Source organism: Populus trichocarpa, chromosome 5 (assembly GCF_000002775.5).
Source record: "Populus trichocarpa isolate Nisqually-1 chromosome 5, P.trichocarpa_v4.1, whole genome shotgun sequence".
Lineage (NCBI taxonomy): Eukaryota > Viridiplantae > Streptophyta > Magnoliopsida > Malpighiales > Salicaceae > Populus > Populus trichocarpa.
In genome coordinates this window covers 7,511,557-7,524,312 of record NC_037289.2, presented here as the reverse complement: position 1 = coordinate 7,524,312, position 12,756 = coordinate 7,511,557, and the positions used below count along the sequence as shown (strand labels likewise).

Below are 12,756 nucleotides of genomic sequence, written 5' to 3'. Positions count from 1 at the left end.
TTCCAGTTTTGCTAAAATTATCATCGATGATTCCTCATTCATGATATGATACATCACGTTGTCATCCAAACAAAGCCTAATAGTTTTCACATCTTTCGCTTCTAGTTCCTTCCAATATGCATCGTTTGGGTAGGTCACCCATGACAATTCGATCATTTCAAAAATATTTGAATTTCACAAAAAAAAACCTTCCTGTTTTTCCGCTGAGTGCGCTTTCTAGCCCTCACTTCAAATATTTTCAAAACAATTCATCATTTTTTGATATGGTGTGTCTGTTATCTTTTCCTTTTTCTTCTTTACAAAGCTAACTATCTAAAATCTCTTATGAGATTTTCTGCCGTAAGCATTGTAAAGAGGGCGAGCAACTGTCATAACCTATTTTTGGGTTATTATCTAAATTCATGTTTTCTCTTCCAAAAAAAAATATTCGAGCTAAAAAACAAAAAAATCCAAAAAAATAATAGTAGTGAGAAAAGGATGCCGGAGCGTCATGAAAATGGCTAGAATTTGGTTAAGGAGGTTCAAAAATACAAAGATTGAAATTTGACAGTATTTTGTTGACTGATGAGAGCCCTGTTGACAAAAAAAATTCAATTTGAGGAAGAAAAGTTTAAAATCAGATGTTTATGGACTCAATTAAAATTTCATTGAAGGTTTAATTAAATTTATGGAGGGTTTGTTTTCAAGAAAAATTGATTTTGAAGTCAATTTAGGTTTTAATTGGAAGAAATTAAAATCCTGGGGTCAAATTAGAATTTTTAAAAATTGATTTAGTTAAATCAAGAATTTAATTATATAATCTTATGAGTTCAACGAAAAATATAAATAGGAGTTTTAAATTGATTTAAAATAATGTATTTAACACACATGAACATGCATAGATTATATATATATATATATATATATATTTGAATCATTTCTCCCTTTTCTCTCTCTTTCTCGGTATATATGCGTGTGTATTTAATAAATCCTTAGCTCATATTCTCCCTTGCTGTCTTAATTTGTCGATCACACGTGGAGTACGATAAATTAATAAATGTAAAATCTTGAAAAAAGAAATAAACTGATTTGACATTTGAAAAAGAAAGGCAAGAGATGAAGGAAGAGCTAGAATGCAAGGCATCATCGCCGCCGCCGCCGCCGCCACCACCACCTTGTTATCATAAAGATTTTAAACTCACGTCAATCGGAGATTAATGACACCCATGGTTAAATATTTATTGGCAATATCATATTCACATAGTTTAAATACAAAGAATAATTTGGTGCTTCACTGATGAATTATAATGATCAACCATCTGTGTCCTGAGTCCTTGGCCTTGTAACTTTTGTTTTATCCTGCAGTCTGCATTTTTAGCCACGCATCTAGAGTTGTATTTTTTCATAAAATTAGCTGCTAGTGAAGCTTCTATACCCTGGATTCAAAGATTAAGATACTTGAATCTGTTGAACCAAAACTTTTTAAGTTTTGAAAATGATTAAAATCTTGTAAACAAGACAGGATTCGTTTAGCACTGAAAGGCAGATGGGAGCAATGTAAAAATTACTGTAAAGAACTCTGCCAGAGATGATTATTGTTTCATTTTTCACTTGAGTTTTCTCTGTCTATGACAATCATACCATAGCCCTATTCACAGTTTATAACAGCATGGTTACATAATTAGATGGCTTGCACAAGGATTTTTAAGTATAGAAGCGAGGAAAGTAAAGAAGAGAAACAAAAAGATAAGAAATGATCACAACATGGATAGAAAACCTTGTGGTTATTTCACTGTATTAATTACAAAATTCGTTTCATGTACATGGCACTTGATATGAATATTGAATCCTATAGCAGATCCTCTAAAATTTGGATGCCAGGATTGTATCAATGATCAAGAATGATTTATTGGGAGATTATGTTCAAAAGAGAGGCTCTTGATTTAATCAAGGGCCTGGACAGACGCTCCAAACAATTCCCAAGGTCATCAATGCTCATCTCCAAAGCCTCAAGTCTCTTCTGTGCAATTTTCACCTTCTCGGAATCAGACACTTCACTTAGTGCAGCATCAACAGTTTCTATTTCATTTACATTTTCTTGCTTCTCTTCACAGGCTATTACTCCCTTGTGCATCAACTTCGAAACAAGGGACCACCTGCTTTGGTTTGGCTTGGATGATGTTGACAGGAACATCAGGAGGGATTGGAAGATGGAACAGTTAATAACATTAACTTCTCTGATCACCCTAATCACCGCGGAGAGGTGCTGATCTTGATCTAGAAGTGAAGATGCCCCAAGTTTGTTATCCATTTGCTTCAATGAAGCAATCAACTTTTTGGCATCCTTTTTCATCTTCTTCCTGAAGCAAGTAAAAGTAGCTACACTGCTTTCTGTGCTTGAATCTCCCTTTCTCCTGCGGAAAGCGGATTGAAGAGCTTGAACTTGTTCCCTGAACCTCAACAAGATGTCCCTTCCAATGCTGCAAACATCCAAGAGCCTCACGGATCCATCCAATAATTCGTCGAGACATTTTTCATTTTCATAGCGAGAGAGGACTTGTTGGGTTGATGCCAAATTGAGCAAATCATCCATACATTTGTACAAGTCCTCTAGTCCTGATAGACCATTGCAGATCGACCCTGATGTTGAGTTTGATGACACCTCCCATGCTTTGAGCTTGTTCAGCTCTTCTTCGATTCTCTGTGTGGTAGGATGTGATCTTGAAGGCAAGCTAATTGATCTAACATGATACTTACAAGCCATGATTGCTTTTATATTTTCCCTTTTCTTCTCGCCGGATGCTTTGATTTCAGAGAAGGTTTGAACCTGATATGCTTTGCCAATGATGCGGTTCTCTTTATATAGAAACACAAGAGGGTAATAAAAGTAGATATGGTTGGACAGGGTCGATGTGGTGAGCATGTGAGGCCACTGTGGTCTCTCCTCTGAATTCGGTTACCTTGTCATATTCTTGGCCAACATAGTTCCAATGATATGCAATATTTAAGTCCTTGAAGGTTATAAATATAACAAGAAGAGTCATCACCGTTTTCGCCTCCCCTACTGCCACATTAGCCTCTCTAGTATTTTATGTAGCTTCACCGGATTAAAAAATACGACCTGTCTGGATTGTCGCGTAATAACCTTGAAATGCAAACTTCACTAAACAAATCAGGATCCAGATCTCTTATGACGAAGAAAAATGTTATGATACAAGAATTATATGGCCCATGATTATTATATTTAAAGCTCAGGTCACTATTAAATTGTTCACACGAGTGGTTTGTACTCGTCTTGTCTACTTTTTTATATGGTGATGCTTTTTGTTGAACGACATCGCAAACAATATGCAGTATAGTTAATTCTTTCGTGTTATTCTCCCACCGATCATACGTCTTGGTAAGGACGGGTGCATCACTCGCGGTATCGCTGCTAACTTCTTTTTTGGGCTATTGATAACGTTGTGTTTATTGCTGTAAGGTTCAGAATGTGGCTGTTAGGGTGTCAAGAGGATCCTGCCGGAGAAGGACCTTAGCTAGTTCATGATCTTAACAGGAATGTACGTGAAAGGACATCTAGATTAGCAGAACATGCACATCGGATCATTCTGATGGACTTGTGGATTAGCCCTACATTTTAACTCTTTTATCAACTGAACTAATTATTCAAGAAAAAATAATTTGGTGTTTCATGTACAGAGAATATGCATGTGATAGCTATGTGATTTGTCTTGCCTTTTATATTTTTTCTTGTAGCATTTTTATCCAACAATTTCACGGAACCTAATTATATTCTCAATGCTGCTAGCTGCAGAATATAACATTATGGTCTCGCCATAAATATTTAAACGAAGAATACAGGCTATTACAGGGTTCGGTGCAGTGTGCCTCCTTGCCGCCTCTGTCATAGCTTGTAGCATCCTCTCAAGTCTCAACCACAATTAGGTCCTATTCATTGAATGGTAATTGTGTGTTTGATAAAATTGCTGGGCTCGCTCTACATGATGAACGACAATTAATAATTTATAAATAGTAGGCCACGAATCTAGGCTTGTATGTAAGAATCAATTAGGGCAAGATTATTAATGTTAGCTAACAATTTCATTTAAGTAATGAAAACCATATGTAATGTTAGTGACAGACTACTCTTGAGAAGAAGAAAAACCCTCGACACCTCGAGTAGCAAACAATGGCCTAGTCTGCTGCCTACTTCAGGGAAGGTGTCTCACAGATGCTGATGGATAAATGCGAAACAGTTCCAATTAGCCAACACATGCAGATTCCTCAGCATGTGATTTGATCTCATAATTACAAAACCTTCTCCTTAGGTTTTGAACATCAGAAATCAGGGCTTGTTGGACACAAGGTGAATCGCATTAATTAATTTGACAGTGTATCATTTGCTGCAAATCCAGGCTGCTATGGACAAAAAGCCCCCCCCTTTTTTTTATAATGAAGAACCATTTTTTTGTTTCTTTACTTGCATCTCCTTTTTCCATGTAGCACAGACGCTGAGCTAGAATTTTCAGGAAATTAACTGCTAATGAAGCTTCTACTGCCGTAGAATCCAAGATTGAAATATTGATTTATATATATATATATATATCTAGCAAAAGATTAAGAGTCTTAGCTTTTAGATCAAAAGATTATCGAAAATGGAAACAATATCAAATCAGTTTAGCAGAAGGACATAAGACTGCAAGGGGGATTGTGTTACCAACTGAAGAAGGAGAAGAAGAGGATTGATATGAGATTCAAATTAAATAACCGTTACTGGATAAGCACCGTTTCATTAAGCCAATTAAACTGCACCGTTTCGTATTTTCTTTAAACACAGCGTTTTGATTAAATGTAATAATTCCATCAGGGGCAACTGAGGGTAGTCTTCAGCTATATATACCTGTACGTAACAGACTGCATGAGTTTTCACGTGAAGAAAAATGAGAAATGAATGGCTCTCTTGCAATTAAGGAATGTTAACAAACTTTCTACTATAACCCAGCTGCCCACACCCTCGCCATGTTCACGCACTTAATCTTGCCATTCTTCCCTGCTAAGCTTCCACCATACCCAAACCCACCAAGCAGAGCCAATACTGTTTGGATCACTGAACATTGCACACGTAACAAGTGGTATCAGAGCTGACAATCCACGGACTACGACCATGCCACCGGACACTAGAACCACTGAGATCAAACACATGGAAGACGCCATCGTAGCAGTCAAGCAGGACAGTGGCCAGAAGTATGAACAACTGGTGGACATACTGAAGGGACATAGTTTAAAGCTTGATCAAACCATTGAGAACCAGGGGACCCAGATTAATGATATAAGGCACATGATGGGCACCATGGCACAACAAATAGAGTTTACCCTCTTGAAACTCTCTCAGGCTCCAGGAAGCTCTAGTTACAACACTGAGAGGCCAGTTCCAAGTCTAGAGGGAGCTGAATTCAGGGACAAGGAGCCTCGTGAGGACAAAATGTCGACTTACAAGGTACACAGACTCAAACATTTTTTCCCTACTTTCAATGGGGAAGATGTGCACAAATGGTTTTTTAAATGCACACAATATTTTGAGATAGAGGAGGTTGCTGATTCAGAAAAATTACAAATTGCATCTTATTATCTTGATGGGGTTGCTCTTTATTGGCATCAAAACTTCCTTAAAAGTTTGGGAAACCAAAAATCCTCGTGGGAAGATTATGTGGAGGCCATTTGCTACTGGTTTGGGGGCCAACAAGACCCTCTAGAGGAACTAATGGAATTGAAGCAACGAGGAGAGTTGGAGGAATACATCCAGGACTTTGATATTTTATGGAACAAGGCTGAAGTAAGTGAGAAACAAGCTTTGGTTATCTTCCTAGGGGGACTGGAAACAGAGATTAAAAACATAGTCAAGATGTTCGAACCAAAAACCCTTAGACATGCATATAACCTGTCTCGACTACAATCCAATACACAAACATACAGGAGATCCCCAGCCTATGTCAGGAGACCACCCACTGTTTTCCAACACCAATCTGTGCCAGCCACGACTACTTGTCCACCACATTCCACAACCAACATTGCAAACCCTCATGTAGCTCCACAAAAACCCACTCCTACTCCATGGACTAATAACCCTGGCAGTAGCTACACAAAGACCTACACAAAACCCACCAAATCCATTCGCAACCAAGACTTTGAGGATAGAAGACTGAAGGGGCTGTGTTTTTGGTGCGATGACAAGTTTGTGCCAGGACACCGATGTAAGAATAAAAGAGTGTATTCCCTTAGTGTTCTGGAGGAAAAAGAGGGAGTAATGGAGGAAGAGGTGACCGAAGACAGAGCTAATGAAAGGGAACTTACACCCCACATTTCCTTAGATCTTTGGAAGGAACCGTGAGACTAAACACTATGAAGGTCAATGGCAAAATAGACAAGACTACAGTTTGTATTCTGATAGATTCAGGCAGCACCCACAATTTCCTAAACACCACCCTAGCCCTTAAACTATAACTCCAGCTAACAACCATAAAACCCATGATAGTGCAAGCAGCCAATGGGGAAAAGATGGTATGCAAATCCATGTGCAGGGGACTCAGGTGGAAGATGCAGGGGATAAGCTTCCAAACAGACGTGTATATCATTGACCTCAGCAACTGCGAAATGGTATTGGGGATACAATGGCTATCCATGTTAGGTGACATCTTATGCAACTATAAACACTTATGGATGTCTTTTGATTGGCAGGGGGAGAGAGTCTTACTTAAAGGAGAAAATCCACCCAAGTTCCAGACCATTGAGCTAAAACAGTTGAGTTCTTTAGTGGGCAATTAGGGGCAAGTGGCCAACTACTTCTTATGTAGTCTCATGACAGTTGAAGATGGAGAAGAAGAGGCAATAGACGCAAGAACAATTACCACCATGTTCCCTGACATCAAGGATACTGATCTGTTGAGTCTTCTTCAATCCTACCAGGATTTATTCCATGAACCGAAGGGATTGCCACCACCTAGAGCTCACGACCACAGAATTCTATTAAAAGCAGATAGTGAAGCAATCAATCTAAGGCCCTATCGATACTCTGGACTCCAGAAGGATATTCTTGAGAAGATGGTGAAAGAAATGCTGGAAGCTAGAATTATCAGAACCAACAACAGCCCATTTGCATCGCCAGTGATTTTGGTGAAGAAAAAAGACTCCACTTGGAGATTTTGTGTCGACTATAGAGCCTTAAACAAACTCACTATCAAAGACAAATACCCCATTCCCATGATCGAAGAATTACTGGAAGAATTGGTGGGCGCAACAACATTTTCCAAGATCGATCTTCGATCAGGGTACCACCAAATCTGAATGTCTACAGGGGACGAATTTAAGACAGCTTTCAGGACTCACAGTGGCCATTACGAATTTCTGATTATGCCCTTCGGCTTAACCAATGCCCCCGCCACCTTTCAGAGCCTCATGAATGAAGTCTTCAGAGATCATTTAAGGAAGTTGATTTTGGTGTTCTTCGATGACATACTAGTTTACAGCAGCTCCTTAATCGATGATTACAAACATCTAAGTATAGTTCTATAGCTATTAAAGGGGCATCAGCTAGTGGCCAAGGCTAACAAATGTTTTTTCAGCAAGAGGCAGGTAGAATACTTGGGTCACATCATCTCAGCACAAGGGATAGCAACCGACCTTCTCAAGATTCAGGCCATTCTAGATTGGCCAATTCCTAAAAATCTGAAACAGCTAAGAGGGTTCTTGGGGTTGACAGGGTACTACCAAAGGTTTGTTAAGAGGTATGACAACATTTCTAAACCCTTAACTAATCTGTTGAGAAAGGAAGCCTTAGGGTGGAATGAGGAAGCTACACAGGCATTCACACTCTTGAAGAAACTAATGACAAGTGCTCCTGTGTTGGCTCTACCTGACTTCAATAAGCAGTTTATAGTAGAAACAGATGCATCTCTAACAGGGGTCGGGGCAGTCCTAATGTAAGAGGGCCATCCAATTGCTTTCATAAGCAAATCCTTGGGTCCAAAACAACAAATCATGTCTGTCTACGAGAGGGAAATGCTGGCAATCCTACAAGCAGTCACTAAATAGAAACACTATTTGTGGGGAAGACACTTTCACATCCAGAGGGATCACATAAGCCTAAAATACCTCCTACACCAGAAACTGACGACTCCTGCCCAGCATGTATGGTTAGTCAAACTCTTGGGTTATGACTATGACATAGAATACAAGCAAGGAAAAGAGAATGTTCCTGCAGATGCACTCTCCAGGATTCCAAGTAAAGAACTCTATGCATTAACAACTTCAACAATTTCTACAATGGTTATGCAGGAGATTGTGCAGTCTTATGACAATGATCCCATCATTCAAACTCTCATTCACGATTTGCAGCAATCTCCAGCCTCTCATCCACACTATACGTGGGTTAATGGCCATCTTAACAGGAAGGGAAAGATACTGGTAGGCAATAATCAGGAACTACGGGGTAAGCTTATTTCTATGTTCCATAACTCAACTGTGGGGGGCATTCCGGCATGATGGTTACTGCTAAGATGGTGGGAAGCTTATTCTACTGGAGAGGACAACAAAAACACATAAGGCAACATATCAGAGAATGCAGTGTGTGTCAATGAAACAAACACGAAAATGTGGCTAGCCCAGGTCTTCTACAGCCACTGCCTATTCCGTATGCACCATTCATCAATATCAGTATAGATTTCGTCGAAGGCCAACCCAAGTCTGAGGGAAAGGATGTTATTCTGGTGGTGGTGGATCGGTTCAGTAAGTATGCTCACTGTCTTGCACTAAGTCACCCCTACTCTACTCCTAAGGTTGCCAAGATGTTTATGGACAATAGATATAAACTACATGGGTTACCAGCATCTATCACTAGCGACAGGGATCCAGTATTTCTCAGCAGGTTTTGGAAGGAGATGTTCAACATCCAAGGCATGGATCTTCACTACTCTACAGCATACCACCCGCAGACTGATGGTCAGACCGAAGTTATCAACAAATGCATCGAACACTACCTAAAATGCATGACCGGAGATCATCCTCACCAATGGGCAAAATGGCTTCCCCTCGCAGAGTGGTGGTACAACACCAATTATCATTCAACTACCAAGATGACACCCTACGAAGTGTTGTACGGGGTTCCTCCTCCCATACACATTCCTTACTTTCCTAGGGATTCTGCAGTAAAGTCAGTGGATGCATATCTAACTACTAAAGAAAACCTGATTAAGAGAGTCCGGTCACATCTACAAACAGTTCAGCATCGAATGACTACCACTGCAAACAGAAGGCGGAGTGACAAAAGTTTTGAGGTGAAAGATTATGTTTATCTCAAGCTTCAACCAAACAGACAACAATCTACAGCTACTAGAGTTTCACACAAATTAGCTGCAAAATACTACGGTCCTTACCAGGTGTTAGCAAAGGTGGGAATCGTGGCATATAAGCTCAATCTGCCACCATCTTCAATGATTCATCCAGTTTTCAACGTATCTGAGCTCAAGAAGCATGTGGGCAACCAGATAGTGCAATCGACCCTACTAGCACCACAACCAACACCTTACCTGCATCCAAGAGCCATATTAGACAGACGTTTATCAAGAAAAAAATCACAAAGCTACCACCCAAGTTCTAGTCCATTGGGAGGGGCTACCTCCTGCTGATGCAACATGAGAATTCACTGATGAATTAAGCATGAGGTTTCCCACTTTCAACCTTGAGGACAAGGTTGGATTCAAGGAGGGGCGATTGTTACCAACTGAAGAAGGAGAAGAAGAGGATTGATATGAGATTCAAATTAAATAACCGTTACTGGATACGCACCGTTTCATTAAGCCAATTAAACTGCACTGTTTCGTATTTTCTTTAAACACAACGTTTTGATTAAATGTAATAATTCCATCAGGGGCAGCTGAGGGTAGTCTTCAGCTATATATACCTGTAACAGACTGCATGAGTTTTCACGTGAAGAAAAATGAGAAATGAATGACTCTCTTGTAATTAAGGAATGTTAACAAACTTTCTACTGTAACCCGGCTACCCACACCCATAGGCGGAGGTATGGCAAAGGCTGGGGTGGGCTTTAGCCCATGTCAAGATTTTATCATTATTTTTTGATTAGTTTTATGTAAAAAAAATTCATAATTTTTAATTAAGTTATTAAAAAATTCTGAAAATTTGTGAGGAGCCTTCTAATATGATGCTTTAGCTTGGGTTAAAATTTCAGAATTTTTGGAGAAATTCAGAAATTTGATGAAAAATCACAATTTGACCAGTTTTACGTTATTGAACGTAATTTTCAATCCGACCATCAGATCGAGCTGAAATTTTACGAGGGATCTTAAAATATATTGAATAAAATATGGTTAAAATTTTAGGATGAACGGAGCTTGGTAGTGCTAACAAAAAAAAGAACCGTCAAATAAAAGCAAAATGACTCATTAAGAGTAAAATAGTTATTTGCCATTAAAAAATAAAACAAATCAGCTCCTCCTTCCTTTTATATGTTGCCGACTGGGCAGAAGTAGAATAGAAAAAGAAAGAAAAGAAAAGGCGAGAGAGAAATAGAAAAAAGTAAGGGAAAAACATAAAAAAAATCCAAGGAAAAAAAATAAAAAAAGTGAAAGAATAACCTTGTAAACTTACAAAGTCCAACTTATAAAACACTAATCTAGGGAAGAATCAAGTGAAGGAAGGAGGAAATGAAAGAGGGAAAAAATTTAATTATTACTTTGTTTTCCAGTTGACATGAGATTGTTATTTTATCCCGGTTGAGGGGTTGTTACAATATCGATTCAGATTTTATTATAGATGAATTATATTCTACAAAACATCAAAGGATGTAACTTTAATAGTGAGTTTATTTTTACTTTCGCTTTAATTTTATGTACTTTTAAATTTATTTTTTAATATTTTGGGTAGTGTATTTGAATTAAAATTTTACTATTAACTTCAAAAATTCATGTACATGAGTTAATAATCAATCTTAAAAAATATTTATATATTTATTTAATAGCCCAGGACAAAAAATATTCCTGGCTCCGCCCTTGCCCACACCCTCGCCATTTTCAGGCACTGAATCTTGCCATTCTTCCCTGCTAAGCTTCCACCATACCCAAACCCACCAAGCAGAGCCAATACTGTTTGGATCACTGAACATTGCACACGTAACAGATTGCAGCAGGGGTATAGCTTATTGTGAAAGAATCCAAGATGCAGCAGACATTCATTTCTGTGAGTTTGCTAATTCTGTCTCAGCTAATTAAAATTGCATTTTCTAACTTGGCAATTTTCTCTGTCCGGAACTATGATTTGCTAATCGACAGTAAGGTTACGTGTTCGGATATCCTGGGAAAAGGATCTTTCAGTAGAATGTTAATCTGTCCTGACCCTTTATCAACCGAAAGAGAAAGTAAGAAAGGAACTGGAATGATCAAGATATGGATCACGTGTATTTCATTGTATTAGTTACAAAATTTGATTCATGTACATAGCTTTTCATTTCAATACTGAATCCCATAGCAGATCCTCTAATATTTGGATGCCTATGGATGATTGAGAAAGCTCTATAGGGAGATTACGTTCAAAAGAGAGGCTCTTGTTTTAATCAAGACCCTGAATACACGCTCCAAACAACTCTCGAGATCTTCAATGCTGATCACCAAAGCCTCAAGTTTCTTATAGGTAATTTTCACCTTCTCGGAATCAGACACTTCACTTAGTGCAGCATACACTGCTACCAACTCATTAACATTTTCTTGCTTCTCTTCACAGGCTATTTCTCCCTTGTGCATCAACTTCGAAACAAGGGACCACCTGCTTTGTTTTGGCTTGGATGATGTTGACATGAACAACAGGAGGGATTGGAAGATGGAACAGTTAATAACATTAACTTCTCTGATCACCTTTATCACCGCGGAGAGGTGCTGGTCTTGATCTAGAAGTGAAGATGCCCCAAGTTTGTTATCCATTTGCTTCAATGAAGCAATCAACTTTTTGGCATCCTTTTTCATCTTCTTCCTGAAGCAAGTAAAAGTAGCTACACTGCTTTCTATGCTTGAATCTCCCTTTCTCCTGCGTAAAGCGGACTGAAGAGCTTGAATTTGCTCCTTAAACCTCAACATGGTGTCCCTTGCAATGCTGCAAACATCTAAGAGCCTCACTGACCCGTCCAATAATTCGTTGTGGCATTTTCCATTTTCATGGCGAGAGAGGACTTCTTGGGTTGATGCCAAGTTGAGAAACTCATCCACATATTTGTACAAGTCCTCCACTCCCAATAGACCATTGCAAATGGACCCTGATGTTGACAATGCCTGCCATGCTTTGAGCTTGTTCAGCTCTTCTTCGACTGTTAGTGTTGTGGGGTGTGATCTTGAAGGCAAGCTAACTGATCTAACACGGTATTTACCGGACATTGTTGCTTTTATCTGTTCTTTTCTTTTTTTGTGCAGAAAGTTTTGTTTTGAGAGATGATTTGAAACTGAGATGGTTAATCCATGATGTGGTTCTTTTTATATAGCGACACAAGATGATAATGGAAGGAGACAGCTGTGTGCAGAGTTGACGTGGTGAGCATGTGAGGCCAGTGAAGGCTCTCCTTTGAATTCGGTTACCTTGTCATATTCTTGCCCAACATAGTTCCAATGATACGCAATATTCAAGTCCTTGAAGGTTATGTCATGTGTGTGAGGTGTCTCGCTAGTTTTTCATTTCTGTGTTTTTATAAATATAACAAGAAGAGTCATCTTCATTTTCGCC

The 12,756-nt window shown here is 38.9% G+C and overlaps 1 protein-coding gene across 1 annotated transcript; it reads right to left on the bottom strand.

Moving 5' to 3' along the window:
- Nucleotides 1-1,729: 1,729 nt before the first annotated feature.
- On the bottom strand, nucleotides 1,730-12,479 carry LOC112327627 (uncharacterized). The gene is made up of 2 exons (XM_024601860.2): nucleotides 11,812-12,479; nucleotides 1,730-2,135 (listed from the first exon to the last, which is right to left on the bottom strand). The coding sequence occupies exons 1-2, from the start codon at nucleotides 12,411-12,413 to the stop codon at nucleotides 1,886-1,888; spliced, it is 852 nt and encodes a 283-aa protein (XP_024457628.2). The 5' UTR covers nucleotides 12,414-12,479; the 3' UTR covers nucleotides 1,730-1,885.
- Between the last annotated feature and the right edge of the window lie 277 nt (nucleotides 12,480-12,756).